The 18,883-nt window shown below is 49.6% G+C and overlaps 1 protein-coding gene across 11 annotated transcripts in view; it reads left to right on the plus strand.

The window, feature by feature from the left end:
* The window catches only part of SMARCA4 (SWI/SNF related, matrix associated, actin dependent regulator of chromatin, subfamily a, member 4), a 93,697-nt gene that overhangs the window by 3,192 nt on the left and 71,622 nt on the right, over window positions 1-18,883 (plus strand). For 7 of the 11 annotated variants that reach the window (XR_007134462.1, XM_047777083.1, XM_047777085.1 and 4 more), the window contains exons 2-8: window positions 11,196-11,445; window positions 13,298-13,430; window positions 14,491-14,895; window positions 15,207-15,305; window positions 16,156-16,414; window positions 18,010-18,136; window positions 18,684-18,857. Coding sequence is in view for 10 of the 11 variants with exons in the window: in XM_047777083.1 (XP_047633039.1) it covers window positions 11,224-11,445; window positions 13,298-13,430; window positions 14,491-14,895; window positions 15,207-15,305; window positions 16,156-16,414; window positions 18,010-18,136; window positions 18,684-18,857 (1,419 nt within the window). In the remaining variant the exon portion in view is untranslated. Of the gene's footprint in view, window positions 1-10,834; window positions 10,951-11,192; window positions 11,446-13,297; window positions 13,431-14,490; window positions 14,896-15,206; window positions 15,306-16,155; window positions 16,415-18,009; window positions 18,137-18,683; window positions 18,858-18,883 lie in introns of all 11 variants that reach the window. The other 4 variants (XM_047777082.1, XM_047777086.1, XM_047777089.1 and 1 more) reach the window with 2 other exon arrangements.

Here is an 18,883-nt window from a genome sequence, read left to right on the forward strand (position 1 = left end):
CGTAGGTTGCAGCTCTGGCTCGCACTCAGTCCCTGGCTGGGAACTTCATGTGCTGCGAGTGCAGTGAAAAAGGAAAAAAAAAAAAATTGTATGCTCTGCAGTTTCACCATACGGCATTGGAAAGAGGGAAGTGTGGTAGCATGGGTTTTGAAAAACATCAAATGTTCATTTTTCATTTCCCACATCTCATAACTTGCAACACTGATGGGAACACTGAAGGGAGAATTAAAGTTTTTTTTTTTTCTTTTTTTAAATTAAAAGCATGGGCAAAACCTACTGTAAAAGGGAAATAATAGCAGCGGGAATATTGGGGGAGAAATGTCTGGGGGTGAATACATCAGAATTGAGTTGAGGCCAGGTGGAGCTGCCATGGCTGTCGACCTTACAAGTGTCATCCCTAAGAAGTATTAAGCTCGTTGATATGATCAGCGATATCTCAGAGTTTTCTGTTAGCTTCACGCTGCTGATGCAAATTTTGTAGGACATGTAGTCAACCTGCCTGAGAAGGTCACCCTCCACTCACCTTCCTGTACATGAAAGGGCCTTGAGGGAAGTACCGGGGGTAGCTGGGTTTCTTGGGAGAGTGGATTTCACAGGGCAGAGGAAAGGAAAGAGATGGTGTATCCAATTCCCTCAGAGAAAGGGCTTTCTTTTGAAAACAAGTAGCACAGCATAAATCTACTCCTTCCTGGAAACCCAGTCTGGTTTCCAGAGTGTCATTTTGAGACTGTTGTTACTTTGCTAAAGGACCATGTCTTCATTTGTGCATTGGAACACTTGTCACTGGGAACAGTCTGAGTTTCATTCAGTGTGAAGTTCGCCAGTAGTACAAGAGTGATGAGGAGGATGGGCTTTAACATGGCTCCTTGGGGTGGTTTAAGTTCTCCTTTCACTGGTAGGTCTCGCCCTGCTGGTTCAGGAAGCAGGTGGCCAAGTGGCAGTTGCTGTTTCACCTGTTACAGTGAGAGACTTGAGGGGGCAGGGTTTGATGTGTACCACCCTGATTTGCCCCCAAAGTCTCCGTCAGGTGGCACGATGGATGTCTCCTTGTCCTAAGGGGGACGCTGAAGCACAGGAAGCCCCTGGAAGTGCCCTGGGAACGGCATCTGGCCCTGGTGACCGCCGAGTGCTGCATCTGATCACACCTGGATAGCTCGCTTGCTCAGTGCCCCTGACCGCCTCCTTGGAACACCCCCTTGGAGGCTCCTGCCTTTGGAGTGCTTCTCTTTGCTGCACTTGGTGCTCTTCCAGGCTCTCCCCCTCTGAAAGCTTCTGATCCTCTGCCTCAATAAGTTACTCAGACATTGGAGTCAGACAGACTTGAGGTAGGCAGGACTCTATTCCCTACATGACTTGGCAAACAACCTCTCTGAATTTAAAACCCCTTGACCCTCCCGTAGTCCCCACTTGGCACCTATGGTCACCAGTAGTAAACGAAGGGATGCAAGATGGGGCTGAAATTTATCCTGGCTGGGCTTTGCTTATCCTGGTTTCAGGGCTGGTCTCCCTCAAGGAAGGGACACCTTTTCTATTTCAAATGGCGTATGTCAGCTGAGGCCCCGCTGGTTACCTTGGTCATCTTTATCCCTTCATTCTCTCACCCTCACATCCATTCCTTCAGCCTGTCGAGAGAAACCTTCTAAAACCATCTTCAGACCGTGTCACTGCCTTGCTCAGAACATTCCAGTGGTTTCCCATTGCACCTAGAGTAGACTTCTGCTTCCTCACCACTGCCCTCAGGCTTGTGATCTGCCCTCTCCACTCAGCTCTGACCTCATCTGCCTCCATACCCCTCTTCTGCTCTCTCCCTTCAGAGTCCTACCCTACGGCCTTTGCACGTGTTGGTCCCTCCGCCTGTCTGTGCCACTGGCTCCCGTTTTACTTCAGATCTCTGCTCAGATGTGCCCCCATCATTGAGACCATCCCTCGCCACTATGATTGAGAGAGAGCGCCTCCCTTCAGCTTCACTGTTAACCCTTAATTATTCATAGCACTTCCCAGTATGTGACATTGTGTCATGTTTATTTACGTGGTTGTTTCTGTCACTCAGTTGTTAGTCCCACCAGGCAGGGACTCTGCTGAATGCCCAATGCCTGGAACCCTCTTCAGCACAGAGTTGGTTGTTGGTCAGTATTTGTGGTGACTGGAGGGCCTGTCTCAAGTGACGCTTGGCAGGTATAGGTGCCACTCCTTTTGCCCCCTCGTGGCCACTCTTGTGCTTTGACCAACACTGTTTTGGGGGACTTCTCCCCTGCCCTCTCCACAGGTCATACATCATGCTCAGTGTTGAGTGTATATCAGGCACCACAAAAGGCCCAGTGTTGTGCTCTGACCTCCATACAGCGGGGCTTGGTCAGCCTTGGCAGAGAAAAGGAAGAGAGTCTACCCGGGTTTCACGGGGAGCAGGGTCAGGACAGAATTGTAGAACTTGTTATGGTGACCTAATGTGTGTTTTAAACAGGTCACATTGGACTCTGGGTCATGATTAAGAGTTTGAAAAACACCTGGGTAGGTAGGGTAGTATTTGTATACTCAAGTGTAGATGCTTTATCTCCCTGCTGGATTAGAGCTTGGCCTCCCGAGGGCAGAGGACTGGTCTGGTTGTCATCTGCCATGTTATAGATGGGAAGGTACTCTTCAGTGGTTTTCACATGAATGAAAAATTTAAAAAGGGCGGGGGAGAGGATTCCAATGAATAAAATGATGTATAATTCTGAGTGCTAAAAATAATACTTGGGAACAATTTGGCATATCTACCTTTTAGGTAGAACTGAGAAAACATTGTAATTTATCATCCTGACATGTTTTTTTAGTTTCTGAAATGTATTCCCTGTTAAATGTAGGGCAAGGTTTTGCTACTTAATTATATTGCAAGGAAAATTCCACAGAACAGCCAGCTTTGGGAGGGTTTTCTTAGTTGTGGAGAGAGGGAGAGAGAGAGAGAGAGAGAGGGAGAGTGAGAGAGAGTGAGAGAGAGAGTGTGTGTGTGTGTGTGTGTGTGTGTAGGGGGGGAGAGTCTCATTTTGTAGTTTGAATGTAACAAATGGGGCTGGCTTTGCTGAAGCTATCCTGTCCTGAACCATCTGAGTGCAGGGTCATGACTTGACTGCTATGTAGCTGCTGCTGAAATGTGTCTTGGAACAAATTTCTCCACGCCTTAAAAACAAAGTAGCCGCTATCCTGGGGCCAAACTTAAGTATAATGCTGGTTTTTAGGCAAGATGGGGAAAAAAAATAAAAAAGTCAACCCATAATCTCAGCACATAGATTTTGGAGGGTCCTGATTGCCTGTTATCAGCCCTTCCTACCACAGTGGCCGGTCACCATGGTCCTTTTTTATTTATAAGAGAAACGCTAAGGGTGTTATGAAAGAAGAAACAGACCTCTGATCCTCAGGCAGTCTGGTTCCACATGTTGAACATTGACAGTGATTTTGGCAAAGCAGAAAGCAGAAAGTAACACAGTCCCCAAATCCTTTCATCGTCCTCATTTATTTCCCACAGAGGCACTTCCTGGGCATCTTTTCTGGTTGTTTCTTTCCCAGGTATTTTTTCTTACCTAGGTTTCTTGTTTTTCCCTTAAAAAGCGTTTTTTTAAAAAAAATCTGTTTACAGAAGTAATAGGTGATTAAAACGAACACAAAAGGAAAAGCCCCAGAAATCTGTGATGTAGAAAGTGTAAGTTCCCCATCACACGCCTCTAGAGAGAGCCACTGGCTGCTGCTGACAGCAGTTTGAGGCATGTTTTCTTTGGGCTGGCTTCTATGCTCCAGTTAACACGCAGACACTGTTATTCTTAGCAAAATGGGGCTCGGGCCAAGTGCCCCTAACTTTGACCATATCTTCTTCTGGTTCATTTTGGACCATCCTAAGTGTCTGTCTGTATGCACAGAGCTACCTCATTCATTTTTAATGATGCCCTGACTTCTAATAGCATGGTTTGTGGGCAGTTCTGATTGTTTATCAGTTGCAGGGGCAGGTTGGGGGGGGGATGCTTTCTCAGAGAAATTGACAATACTTGGCAGAATCCCTTCCAGACCCTTTAGCCCCAGGAACCTGGGAATCAGTTTTCACCTCACAGCCTCCTAAAGGTCTTAGTTTTCAACATGAAAAAGATTCTGGCCCCAGAGTTCTTTTATTTTTCCATCACATTCCTTTGGGCTACCTGCCCGGAATCCCAGGTTCTATTCCCTCCTTGCGGAGCCCCCAACCACACCTGCTCCCTGGGCCACATACATCCTGATTAGGCTTCCAGACACATGTGCTAGTGGCTTTGGAATTTGGCCCCTGCTTCCTCTTTTCCTTTGCTTTTCTCATCTGCTTAGATTTGAGATGTCTGTCTGGTTTGAGATGGATTTCTGTGTTGCGCAGTCTTCCTCCTTTCCCAGCCCAGACACCATGTGACTTGTCAGAAAGGGACTTGTTGCCAGAGTCCAGGCAGCACCAGGAGCCACCTGAAACCCTCTGAAGAAGCCTTAAGGAGTACCAGGGCAGGGCGGGGGCGGGGGCGCTTGGCTGAAATTGTGAAGTCTTAGCAGGGGTGTTTGGTGATGAGGGAAGAGGGGTGTTCTTGCCTGAGATCTTACCCCTCTTCTGAAATTCCTGGCTGAGCTCATCTGCCCCCCCACCCCATACCAAAGCACATTGGTACCCTGCCCACACCCTCTCTGGCTCTCAGCAGGCCAAGGCCCACCCTTACCCCTTGGGAAAGGTTGGCTGGCCAAAAGGATCTTGATGGTGGCTGAGAACACCAGCTTTGTCCAGTGGAGACCAAGAGGGCAAGGCAGAGTTTGCAGTAGCTCAAATCCTGCCTATTGGAGTTCCAACTGTGGTTCAGTGTGTTAAGAACCTGATTTGTAACAGCTTGGGCTGTGACAGAGATGCGGGTTTAATTCCTGGCCAGGCGCAGGAGGATCCCGTGTTGCCACAGCTACGGCTTCAGTGTAGGTTGTGGCTGTGTCTCAAATTCAGTCCCTGGCCTGGGAACTTCCATGTGCCGAAGGTGCAGCTATTTGTGGGTTTTCGTTTTTGTTTTTTGTTTGTTTTTTGGCTTTTTAGGGCATGTGGAAGTTCCCAGGCTAGGGGTTGAATTGGAGCTACAGCTGCTGGCCTACACCACAGCTACAGAAACACCAGATCCCTGACCCACTGAGTGACCCGCATCCTCATAGATACTAGTTGGATTCGTTTCCACTGTGCCACAGTGGGAACTTCCCTAAGGTACAGTTATTAAAAAAAAAAAAAAAATGCAGGCGTTCCCATCGTGGCACAGAGGAAATGAACCTGACTAGGAGCCATGAGGTTGTGGGTTTGATCCCTGGCCTTGCTCAGTGGGTTAAGGATCCTGCATTGTTGTGGCTGTGGTGTAGGCCGGCAGCTGTAGCTCTTATTAGACCCCTAGCATGGGAACCTCCACATGCCGTGGGTATAGCCCTATAAAGCAAAAAAAAAAAAAAGTCCTGTCTGTTGATTGTCCATCTAGCTGCTCATCAATTTTGACAACTGGCCTTCATTTGCTCAAGGCTGTGCTGGCCTTTAGGCAGCGGCTGCTCCTCCATGTCAGCAGAGCTGCTTTGTGCAGCCTCTGCTTCCTGAGGGGGGACGCAAGTCTGTTGTCCTGAGCACTGTGGGATGGCAGCGTTAATTGAAGTTTGTTCTGCGGGGAGGCTAAGCTTTGGAAGCAAGTCCTCCAGGGTGGTTACATAACACATGACTCAGTTTACTCATCTCTGTGTGAGAAAGGAGGATCTCAGGATTTAACCTGAGTGATGCTTTTAGGACAGTAGTGACCAGCCGTAAGCGACTTATGTGGGGGGCCTTTAATTTCACCAGCAGTGTGGTAGCATTTGCTGCCTGTGTGTGCCTTGCATGTGTTAGCTTCTGTGATGCAGCTGGTGATCCCTGAAGGAGGAACTGATCTCAGCTGAGAAGGAAACAGGATCAAAGAATCCAGTGTCATGCGATTGGCAGGTGGCAGAGGCCACTTTACAGTGGCCTTGGCTTTGTGACTCCAGCTCTTCTTCTGACCCATTGTTTACAGCAGCTTTATGTGTGCTAGTCAGAACCTGGGAGCACAATGCCATGAACAAGAGGATGGGCAAATAAAGAAGAATTGATGGCCATCCCAACAGTGTGGGTGACCTAATGATGAGCAGAAGTAAAGTGCATTACCCTCTTTTCAGATTCATTAGCAGATGAAACAAACCTACAGTGAGAGAGTTAGAAAAGAAGTTCTGTTGCAAGGGTGGTTGTGGCTGGGAAGGGGCCATGGGCCCCTTCTGGAATGTTGGAAGTGCTTTTTCTGATCTAAGATTCATGCAGCTGTGTGCCTAGGGTTAGGTTATCTTAGATATGCCAGAGCTTAGGACAAGTAAATAAACAAAATGCCCCTCCTCAGTACTACACTGAGAACTCGGGAGCCACTCCTAGCTTCCATTTTCCTGGTCTCTGCTTTCTGATGGTGTAGGTCTGCCCACAGGTGGCAGCAGCTCCTGGTGGGGTTTTTGACAGAACCCTACCTGCTTTGCTGTTTGAGACGCTTTTGATCTCCTTTACTGCTGCTCCCCATATGTGTCTGAACTTTGAGTCCAGAAATGAGTTTGCTGGTGGTGGCTCTGGCCACATAGCTATTTCATTGCAGCCTGACCCTTCAGAGGTGGCAGCTTTTTGAAGCAAAAACCATTTAAAAAGTATGTTGTGAAACTCTGTGCTTCTCAAAGGTAGGTGAACATTGCCATACGTGGGCACGAAGGTCTTATTCGATGCTCTTCATTATCTTTTGTGAGCTGCTGTGTGTCACCGATGATGTTAGCGCTGCTTCAAGAGGAGACAGTTCTAGAGGTGCCATGTGCTTTGATGGGAAGAAGAGTGAAGGGCTAATGTTCACGGTAAACTGCTTTGAGAAGAGCTGTCATCCCAGAGGCACATCGGGCTTGTCTGCCTTTAGGTAGGGAGATGGGGTGGGTTTTATTTTGCTTTCAGCTTCAGTTGGCTTGACCTAGAGTGGAGACTTCCAGGTGAGAAAGAAACCATGAGCTGCTTGCTGGATGCCACAGGCCCCTTAAGGAGGTGCAGGACTATTGCCCCTCCTCCCACCTCAGAACAGTGCTCTGGGGGCCCAAGAGAGGGCCCGTGGACACAGATGGCCTAGAAGGGAGCCAGAAGGAATCATTGTTCTCAACCCAGCCACAGCCATGTCCGTATCACTCGGCTTCCCACCAGGGCTGCGGTGCATCCTGCCCATAGACAAACCCCTGTGTTAGAGGTTTCTGACTCCAGAATCAGTATTTTAGCAAAGGTGATATAGGGCACAGACTGCTGCCAAGTGGCAGAGCAGGCAGAATTCTGTTTCTGTGGCACGATGTGTAAATATTCATACAGAGCTGAATCAGGTCAGATTTTTTTTTTAATTGAGGTACAGTTGCTTTACAATATTATATTAATTTCAGGTGTATAACATGGTGCTTCAATTTTTCATAGATTATACTCCATTTAGAGTTATAAAATATTGGCTATCTTCCTTGCACTGTACTATATATCCTTGTAGCTTATTCATTTTTACATAGCAATTTGTTCCTCCTTATCCTCTATGCCCCTTCCTCCTTCCTTCTTCCTGCTGGTAACCACTGGCTTGCTCTGTATAGCTGGGAGTCTGTTTCTGTTTTTGTTTCATTCTTTTATTTTTTAGATTCCTCTATGTAAGTGATAACATAGAGTATTTGTCTTTCTCTGACTTATTTCACTAAGCATGATATCCTTTAGGTCCATCCATGTTGTTGATAATGGCAAAATTTCATTCTTTTTAATGGCTGAGTATTATTCCATTGTATATATATATACCACATCTTTAACCATTCATCTGTTAATGGATACTTAGGTTGCTTCTGTATCTTGGCAATTGTAAGTAATACTGCTGTGGGAGTTCTCTAGTGGTCCAGTGGTTGGGGATTCAGCATTGTCATTGCTGTGGCTCAGATTCAGTCCTTGGCCTGAGAATTTCTGCATGCCACAGGTGTGACCAAAAAATAATGATACTGCTGTGAACATTGGGGTGTGTGAATCTTTTCTCTATCATATATTCTTGTCTCCTTTGTCATAGATTAATTAACTGTAAGTACATGGCTTTATTTATGTTCCATTGATACATGTATTTATTTCTCTGCCAGTACCATACTATTTTGGTTACTGTAGCTTTGTAATATAGTCTGATATCAGGGACCATGATACCTCCAGCTCTGTTCTTTTTTCTCAGGATTGCTTTGGTTATTCAGAGTCTTTTGTGTTTCCATACAAATTTTAGAATTATTTATTCTAGTTCTGTGAAAAATGCCATAGGTATTTCGATAGGTTTTGCATTGAATCTGTAGATTGCTTTGGGTAGTATGGTCATTTTGACAATATTAAGCCTTCCAATCCAGGAATATGGTATATCACTCCATCTGTTTATGTTATCTTCAGTTTCTTTCTTCAGTGTCTTATAGCTTTCTGAGTATAGTTTCCCAGGTCATTTTGAATCAGGTCAAATTTTGCATCCAAATATATGTCTCAAAATTTTTTTTAAGTTTGATTTTTGTTTTCCCCCTGAGCTTACTGGATTTTGAATTTGTGGGGAAGGGATTACGAACAGACAGATTCTCCAGTATTCCTATAAGGTGGGAATAGGTCCAGCACTGAGGTTCCTTGAGCTTCAGAGGAAATTGGGGATGCTGGAAGGATGGAGGAATGTTTTCTCACCAAATTGGGTCTGTTCATAGGCAGGTGGGTGTGACCACCACTGGTCCCTGCCCTGCTGAGATTTCTGATCCTCTGTCTTCCAGTAATTTAGTCATGAAGCTGAAATGAAGAAATTTGGGCTTTTGACCTATTTTCCAGGAAAATAACCCCACCTTTCAAATGAACAGGTTTTTTTTTTTTTTAATGGTCTTTTGTTTATTTTTTATTTTTTCTTGTTTTATTGATGTATAGTTGATTTACAAGGTTTTGATAATTTCTCAAATGAACACTTTTTTAAAAATTAATTTACTCTTTGACTGTACCTACAGTATGTGGAAGCTGCTGGGCCAAGGACTGAACCCTCACCACAGTGGCAGCCCAAGCTGTTGCATTGACAACTCAGATCCTTAACCTGTTGAGCCACCAGAGAACTCTGAAAACTTTTTTTTTTTTAATCAAAAGAATTTAAAATGTTCCTCTACTTTTTCAAGATTTATCCTTAGAACCAGGAGAGCTCAGCAAAGTTTAGGGACAAAGAGGTTCATTCCCCAAACTAAAATATCCACAGAAACAGCAGATTTGTGACATGTCAACAAGAAAGGGGCTTTTTAAATAGCTTGTGTTTCATCAGGACCACAAAACTTGGTGGAACTGCTAGAATTTGCATCTTGAAGACTTAAATGATGAAAAGGGTCATAGGTATGAATGATTCTCTAAAGAGAAAGCTTGCCTACCATGTTGCTGAGTAATTCTGTAGAGTGAGTGTCTCTTTATGTGTAGGGTAGCATCAAAGGAGAAGCACTGGAGCCTGGTGGAGTCCAGGTGGCAGTCCCAGGTCAGCACTCCCTCCTGAGTGGGCTTCATCCTCACAGGTCCAGAAAGGTCTCAATAGCAACCCTCTCTCCCCACAGATGCCCCATCACTCCACTTTGCTGGGAGGGGTAAGGAGGGCAGGGTTGCTTCTCATTCTCTACAAGGCCAGCAAGCAAGCACTTGACCTCTGTCGCTGGTAGGATGATGGGTGATTTTAAGTTTCTATATTTTGTTAATGTTTTCTAGATTTCAGCACTGAGAATGTATTACTCCATCATCAGGAAAGAGGTTAAGTTATATAGAATTTTCCTTGAGGCCATGAAACTACATAACAGATTGAGGGCGACCTGAAAATTGAACCCGTACTATAGAAAGCACTTAGAAAATTTTTCAGCTCACAGGCCAGTCACAGTAAATGTAATTTATCAGTGTCATTGGAATTTTTTTTTTAAGCTGATTTTTGGATTTTGTGGAGGTTCTGGGTCATGGTTCAGGATATCAATTTTTAATTTACAGCAACATTTGGAGTTCCTGCTGTGGCTTAGCAGGTTACAGACCCAGGAGTATCCATGAGGATGCAGATTTGGTCCCTGGCCTTGCTCAGTGGGTTAAGGATCTGGTGTTGCTGTGAGCTGTGGTATAGGTCACAGACACAGCTTAGATCCTGCATTGCTGTGGCTGTGGTGTAGGCTGGCAGCTGCAGCTCCAATTCAATCCCTAGCCTGGGAACTTCCATATGCTGCGGGTGCAGCCCTAAAAAAAAACAAAAAATAAAAAATAAAAAAATAATTTACAGCAATATTCATCAAACTTTGGACAGTTGAATATCACTTTTGAAGTGTTTGAGATATCAGAGTGCCATGAGTTCTATAATACTTCTCTTTAAATAAACCTACGGAAAACTTAAATTTTTTCTTTCTTTCTTTCTTGCTTTCTTGCTTTCTTTCTTTCGGCTCTTTAGCACTGCACCCACAGCATATGGACGTTCCCATGCTAGGGGTCAAATAGCTGCAGCTGCAAACCTGTGCCACAGGTACAGCAGCTTGGAATCCGAGCTGCGTCAGTGACCTACACCGCAGCTCACGGCAACACCTGATCCTTAACCCACTGAACAAGGCCAGGGATCGAACCTGCATCCTCATGGATACTATAAATTCATTTATTTTAAAAGAAACTTGGTTTCACTGCCTTAAGTGGAAATTTACATTACTTGCCATGAATATTTTTTTTAGTCGAATTTATAAAGGTCCAGTCAGGTGCTGTCGCTGGCGAAGGCTTTGAGCCTTACTCATGCTCTTTTGTCATAAATAGGAAGATGGGCAAGCATCAGAGTGGTGTGAAGGGCGTGTCAGCACTACACTGAGATGTCCCTCCCCTTATAATCAGGAAGATACCAAGGGAAGTGAGGCAGTATCACCTGGTGCCAGGTCTGTGTGCCCCCACCTCCCGACACCTCTTCCTCAGGAGACTTTGATCTGCTTTTGGATGCCTGATGTATCACCTCGGGCAGGAGTGGAGGAGAAAGGACTGGGTGGCTGGGGGTGCGTGTCAAAGGTGCCAGCTCCCTGTCAGATTGATGCTCTGACATGACTGAGTCATCCTGCCTGACCTGCCCTGACCTGCCTAGCCGATGGCCATGACCCTTACACTGACCAGGACTTTCTTCCAGCAGGAGACCACTGTCCACAGCTCCTGTGAAGATGTCCACTCCAGACCCACCTCTGGGCGGAACACCTCGGCCAGGCCCTTCCCCGGGCCCGGGCCCCTCCCCTGGGGCCATGTTGGGTCCTAGCCCTGGGCCCTCTCCTGGCTCCGCCCACAGCATGATGGGGCCCAGCCCGGGGCCTCCCTCGGCAGGACACCCCATCCCGACCCAGGGGCCTGGAGGGTACCCTCAGGACAACATGCACCAGATGCACAAGGTAGGGGGCCTTGGGCTCATTGCTCCAACCAGCTGGGTCCACATGACCAGAGATGGGAGTGAGCAGCACGTCCAGGCCTCTGGCCCTAGCTGGCAGCTGTCCCACCCTATCCCCCTCACTTCTGCTGTTTTATTAATGAATGAGAATGTCCAAATCCCAGAAGATGGCTTACAGCTCATGGTCCTCTACTCAGGGTGCTCGACTCACCTGGGTAGCTCACGGAGCACAGCAGCGGGTGCCCTGTATCCCTGCTCCATCCTGCACTCAGGTACCGCTTTTGTAACCACTGACCTTAGCTTATCAGGTTTGCTTTTGCCAGTGAGATGAAGAAAACCTCTTTTAACACAAATAGTTGTTCTTTCTTTGTGTTCCTGGGAGGTGGTTGGAGGAAATGAAGAAGTATCCTCTTCTGTACAGCATTTAAAGGGAAAGGCAAAAAGGGAGCCATCAAGGTAGACGATGCAAGTGGTGTGGCTTGGGGACAAAGAATCTCTGCTAACTCCTCTGTCCTCCCTACAGGGTTGTCCATGTATTTGTACCATGGATTTTGCTTATCCCCTCACTCCAACCCATCAGGTGTAGAGGGGTATTGTACCCATTTTGCAGATGAGGAAGTAGGCTCTCAGAGGGTCATTCAGTGAGTTGGTGGCAGAGCCATCTCATCCTTCTGGCCTCTAGCACAGTGAGGCAACAAACACCCCCCTCATCTGTCGTCATTGGTACAGTGTCTGTTTTGTCACTTCTCTCTTGGGAAGCTCTTGGTGACCCCCCCGCCACATACACTCAGTGATTTAGGCCAGTGTCTTCTCCAACATAGTCCCCTTTTCCCTCTCTGCCCATTTTGTTTTTTCTTCCTGAACACTTGACACACGCCCGTCAGACCCTTGCCATGTGTCTGGCCTAGGAGCTGAGGTCCTATAGTTCCCCCACTCCCACCTGCACAAAGCTCTTAGGGTCAGGAAGGGGAGCCCTTCAGTCAGCTCCACCAGTCCAGGGAAGAAGGAGCAGAGGGGTCTAGTCCGCATCCCGAGGGCACCCTGCTTCTTCTTCTTGTGAAGCTGCCCCTCATCCTCCCAGCCTCGTGCTCTCTCCTCCACTCATAGCACATGCTGGGCCATAGCTAACTTTGCTGCCACCTGTTAGACCAGAGAGGGGGATGTTTGCCTTAACCGGGTTAACAGAGTCTCAGAAGACATGCCCTCTCCTGGCTCTTCCGCAGGGGGAGTGCTTAGTGCTGAGCATTAGGAAGGAAAGTGTGTATTTTCATTCCTCCATGATCTGATCATGCCTCTTAGGAGGGACAGAACGATGCTGCTGACAGCCTCCCTCCCATCTAGCAGGCAGGGGGCCGGTTGGATCAGTGAAGACACTTGACATATTGTTGATTATATTTTCATGGGCAGGAGTTTCTGTCTCTCTGATTCACCCAAGCAAGAGGGTCCCTGATCCGAAGATTTGTGGTCACAAGTTCTTCTCATGATGATGAACAGGGAGCCTGGTATCCTGGCTAAAACTGCTCCTGACCAGGGCAGTTTGTGTCCTTTCCTTGTGAGATTTTGGCATCTGAAACTATCTCCTTGCCTTCCCCCTAGAGTCGTAGTCCAGCTGTCCCCTTGCCTCTAGCCCACCAGTCTGCTGCAGGTCCCTTGGGGGCATTATTTCATGCATATAGACACCTAAGTAGATGTCAGGATTGTGTCTTAGAGCTGAGCCACTTGGTGATGTTCAGTAAATGCTGGGATGACTTCGGATGGACATTTTCAGCAACATTGAGCTTCTCTCAGGCGGCACTTTTCTGTGCCACCACTTCCCAACCCCCTTGCTGATCCTGCCTCGTTGTCCTCTCTCTTAGCCTATGGAGTCCATGCATGAGAAGGGCATGTCGGATGACCCCCGCTACAACCAGATGAAGGGGATGGGCATGCGGTCAGGGGGCCACGCAGGGATGGGGCCCCCGCCGAGCCCCATGGACCAACACTCCCAAGGTATGGTTCCCTTTCTCTTCTTTCCTCTTATTTGTCACCTTCCAGGAGTCCTGAGGTCATTTTCCTGATCCAGTCACCTATAGAAGGATTCAGAGAACCCAGGACAGTTGAGCCCAGTGGGCAGCCCTACCATGGAGGGCTGTTTAACTTGGGCTTGGCTGGTGTCCTGTTCAGGCTGTCTTGTCTTGGAACAGCCCCAGGAGGGCGAACACTGGTGGAACGGAACCATGTTCGGTGCTGGTGTTCGACAGAGCTGGGCAGGGTGGGCTCCTCTGGCTTGCAGCTTAGAACCACCCAGGAGCATGTTAGAAGTGCCTGGACCCTGCTCCAGACCTGTTGAGTCAGAATCTCGGCAGGAGGGCAGGGCTCTGCATTAATAGCCCTCCAGGTGCCTTTTCTATTTCTTTTTCCTTTTTTCCCTTTTTATGGCCTCACCTGCAGCATGTTGAAAGTTCCCACGCAAGGGGTCTAATTGGAGCTGCAGCTGCCACCATGGCCATAGCAATACCAGATCCAAGCCGCATTTGCAACCTACATCGCAGCTTACAGCAATGCTGGATCCTTAATCCACTGAGTGAGTGCAGGGATTGAACCTGCATCCTCATGTATCCTAGTCGGGTCCTTTACCCGTTGAGCCACAACGGGAACTTCAAGGTGGTTTTTCTGAACAGGGAAGTTTGAGAAGTGATGGGGTAGATGGCTTCCTGTCATGGGGTGGGAACTCAGGGGCTCCATAGGCAGCAGAAGTGAGGGGACTGGGCCTCGCCAAGCCAAGGGGCAGGAGGGCAGGCCCGGAGAAAGCCTGAATCTGTGTAACATCTCAGCCTTCATTGTTGGCAAGTTACCGAAAGGTAGGCAAACCAAGCCAGCCTCTGACCAGGCTATGAGTGTGTGCCCTCCAGGTGCCTCTTTTTTGAATCACCAGAATGAAGTCACTTGGCTGTTTCCTATCTCGGGGTAGGGGTGGTGTGTAAATAGCATGAAAAGGTTCCCATCTTTGCCTTAAAAATTGCTGGGCATATGCTGCCAAGTGACTGCTTGGATCCGTGTTTCCCTGCAGGTTACCCCTCGCCCCTGGGTGGCTCTGAGCATGCCTCCAGCCCAGTTCCAGCCAGCGGCCCATCCTCAGGCCCACAGATGTCGTCTGGTCCAGGAGGGGCCCCGCTGGATGGTGCCGACCCCCAGGCTTTGGGACAACAGAACCGGGGCCCTACCCCATTTAACCAGAACCAGCTGCACCAGCTCAGAGCCCAGATCATGGCCTACAAGATGCTGGCCCGGGGACAGCCCCTCCCTGACCACTTGCAAATGGCAGTCCAGGGAAAGCGGCCGATGCCTGGGATGCAGCAGCAGATGCCAACACTACCTCCACCCTCCGTGTCCGCAACAGGACCTGGCCCTGGCCCCGGCCCTGGCCCCGGGCCGGGTCCGGGACCAGCACCTCCAAATTATAGCAGGCCTCACGGTAAGGCCTGCCCCTGCCCATGGCCCTTGGGGTGAGGAGGGGTCTTAGAGCGAACTGACATCAGTGTCAGACAGATCTGGGCTCTGCTGCCTATCGGCTTCCCACTTGAGCTGGGCATTCAGGGAGGCAGGGCTGCTGTCATGATAAATGCCGTTTCTCCAGCTCCGCCCCCTTCTCCCCTGATGCCCACAACAAGGGGCTTGTTGTTAGATGTGTGCCCTGGAGCCAGGGCTGATGGGGGTGGGGGATGGGTGCAGATATAAACACAGGACACATTTTATCCTCTTGTTTTTGTTTCTCCCTGCGCATAGGTATGGGAGGGCCCAATATGCCTCCACCAGGACCCTCAGGCGTGCCCCCTGGGATGCCTGGCCAGCCCCCCGGAGGGCCTCCCAAGCCCTGGCCTGAAGGTAAGTTCCCTCTGTCCTGGTGACACGTCTGTGCCCTGACTCCCGTATCAGCTTGCACTGCACAAACCCTGAGATGAGCCCAGTCAGAGAGAGTGGGCTGAGGACATACCTTGGTTGCTTGGGTCTCACCAAAGGCTTGGGCTTGGTTCCCCTCTGTAATATTTGCTCCCTAGTCTCATGGGTCATAGTAACTCTGGGGTCTCTAAACATGTGTTGAGAAGAGGAGGGTACTAGTGGATGAGTCCACTGTGTGACCAAGTGGGAGACCATGGAGAGGCCCAGCTGCAGGACGTGGTGCCCCTACCCTGGAGGTCACGGCTGACACCCTTCCCTCCTGAGAATGCCCTCTGGCGGCGTGGAAGGATGGCAGGATGGCGCAGGGTTCACTCTCCTGTGTTCTGTGTAAAATGTAGTCATCAGTATTAAGGGTCATATCCATTGGGTCAAAGCAGTAGATAAAACGGACTCATTCCCCGTCATCTTGGAGCCAGAGGATCAGTGCCTGACACTGAAGTGCTGATTGCTTAAATAGGGTTCTGCTGGAGCTGAGGTGGATGAAGATCAGGCAGCCGCTGGTCCTGTGAGGCCACAGCAGAGCAAGACCACACCCAGGACCGGCACTTGGGCCAGTGGGGGCTTCTGTGAAGGGCCGTGTAGGCTGAGATCTAGAGGAGGCAGGAAGGAGTGAGACCCCTGAGAGTAACAGCTTAGTGAGGGGTTGGGGGTTGGGGGATATGCAGCCTGCACAGGCCTCGTCAGCCTTGGAGATGACTTTGTCTCCTGGGCAGTGAGCATCCAGCAGGAACTGCCCCAGAACTCAGTGCTGTGCCCTGCTTCTTGACTCTCCAAGGACCCCTGGCGAATGCTGCTGCCCCCACGAGCACACCTCAGAAGCTGATCCCCCCACAGCCAACGGGTCGCCCCTCTCCTGCACCCCCTGCTGTCCCACCTGCTGCCTCCCCCGTGATGCCGCCCCAGACACAGTCGCCAGGGCAGCCAGCCCAGCCTGCCCCCATGGTGCCACTCCACCAGAAGCAGAGCCGGATCACCCCCATCCAGAAGCCGCGGGGCCTGGACCCTGTGGAGATCCTGCAGGAGCGGGAGTACAGGTGAGGGTGCCGCCCCCTCAGCCAGCTCAGCCCTGCACTTGTTGGTTCTCAGTTCTAAAGGCCTCTGTCCCAGCCTCCCAATTCCTTGAGTTGGTGTGTATCTTTCTAGAGAAATCCTTTGTGTATACAGGCAAACAGTGGCTGTGTGGTCCCCCAAATGGTACATGATGTGCGCACTGTTCCTTCCCATAGCAACGTATCTTAGCCATTATCCCGTTTGTACAAAATGAACTCTTCTTTTTTCTGGATGCATTTTGCATGGTGGCTGTACTGTAACTTATTTGCCAATCTTCTGCCCGAGTGGGCCTTAGGTAGTTTCTACCCTTTCATTAAAATGACGCTGTAGTAGATACACTTGCACATGTGTCTCTTGTTTCACATGTTTGCACATGTGTCAGAATAAGTTCATAAAAGTGGCATCCTTTGGGTATGGGAGATTTACATGCACGTAGATGTTTCATAGATTACGCAAAACTGCCCTCCACGTAGGTTGTACAGATAATTGTTGGAATTGAAAGTGCCTGTCACTCCTCTCCAGCACAGTGTATTATCCACCTTTTGGCTCCTCCGCACTCAAAAGGCCACCTGGCAAGCTTTGCCCAGGCCTTCTGGGCGCCAGGTGCTGTGTGAGATGCCTGGCGCACAGTAGAACTGTATCACCCTGTCCCACCCTGTGGGGGCGCCAGAGCTTCACTTCCCAAGCTCCTTGCACTGCCTGTTTCTCCATTATGACTTGTTCAGGGCTAGCCTCCCTTGGTAAATAAATGTTGGCTCCATCAGAGGAGGGGGCTGTGCCTTGTGCACCATAAACTCCCCAGATGCACCAGGAAAGCTTTGCCTAATGATCGTCTCCAGAGTGCATCTCCAGCTGTGCTGTGCCCTGGAGCTCCAGCCCCTGTACCCAGGCACCTCCCCATCTGGACAGCTTAAAGATGGCCTGTCCAGATGGTGGTACACCTGCCACTTTCCCCTCCTGTCTCTGTTCCCATGCACCTACCATCCTGTAGCTGAGTGGACCATGGCCCCCGTGGCCCCTTGACCCTTGCTTGCCCTCCCTCATCCCTGATGTCCGCTTGGTGAACCCTTTCAGCTCCCTTCCCCCCAGCGCCTGTCACCTTGCCGTCTGGTCTATGCCTCCTCCCTGCTCTCATCCTTACCTGTGTACTGTTTCCCATGCAGGTTTTTTGAAGTCTCTTTTTACAGTTAGCAACTCTGGAGGGTTGCTGTGAAGGGTCTCCCCACTTCACACCTAAGGACACTGAGGCTCAGGGGCTAAGTAGATTCCCAGGGCTGGGATGGAGACACTGGCTGCCGGATTCCAGAGCCTGGCTCCCACTGCTGAAATGGCAGAAGCCTGCTGCGCCCTGTCAGATTTCCTGTTTGCCGTGGCTCCCGAGACCTCTGCAGCTGCTGTCCTGTGTGTAGTCTGTGTTGTGTGGCCTCCTTTTCTCAGCCATGTCCTGTCTTGTGACCAGTAGCAGCCTCCTTCAAGGATTCTTCTGAGGTTCTGGCTTTAAAGAAAAGGAAGAGGTGTGTTCCTTATAAACAAGTGAGACCTCCCATCACCTGCTCTTCTTTCTATCTTTGCACTCTAGGCTGCAGGCTCGCATCGCACACCGAATTCAGGAACTTGAAAACCTTCCCGGGTCCCTGGCCGGGGATTTGCGAACCAAAGCGACCATTGAGCTCAAGGCCCTCAGGCTCCTGAACTTCCAGAGGCAGGTGGGCGCAGGCGCAGCTGATGCTTTAGGAAAAGAGCCCTTTCTGCCAATGTTACTTACTGCTTCAGGTCTCTAAATGCACCCTGACCATTAAAAGCCTCAGTGCTCACCCACATTCGTTAGGTCACTGTCCCCCCCTTCCTCTGCACATCCTGCCCAGTGGAGGAACTGCCCAGTGAAGGCACAGGCTGAATAGACGTGGGTCTTCCTTAAGGCAGCAGTGACCAGCTTGAAGCAGGGAACTTAGATGGGTCTATCACTGAGGGTCCTTTCCTTTTGAACAACCAATAAGAAATTTTGTTTGTTTGTGGTTGAGGGAGGGTAGAATTGGAGACCTGAGGCGTGAGAGTGTTCTCTGCCGGGTGTCCAGAAGCAGCTGTCTCCCAACCCAAGGGCCTCACCATGTGTCCTCCCCGTGCACACATTTGTGCTCATGGGTCCTTCTGGGAGCGGGAGCCTTCTGCCCAGCTTGCCATGTGGAATTGTGCATGTCATTCAGATGTCGCAGAGTTGTACCCGTTACCAGTTTCTCCTCTTCCTTCCTGAAGCTGAGGCAGGAGGTGGTAGTGTGCATGCGGAGGGACACGGCCCTCGAGACGGCCCTCAATGCCAAGGCCTACAAGCGTAGCAAGCGGCAGTCCCTGCGCGAGGCCCGCATCACCGAGAAGCTGGAGAAGCAGCAAAAGATTGAGCAGGAGCGAAAGCGCCGGCAGAAGCACCAGGTAGGTCCCTGCAGCTGCACGTTAGC

Source organism: Phacochoerus africanus, chromosome 4 (genome assembly GCF_016906955.1).
Source record: "Phacochoerus africanus isolate WHEZ1 chromosome 4, ROS_Pafr_v1, whole genome shotgun sequence".
NCBI lineage: Eukaryota > Metazoa > Chordata > Mammalia > Artiodactyla > Suidae > Phacochoerus > Phacochoerus africanus.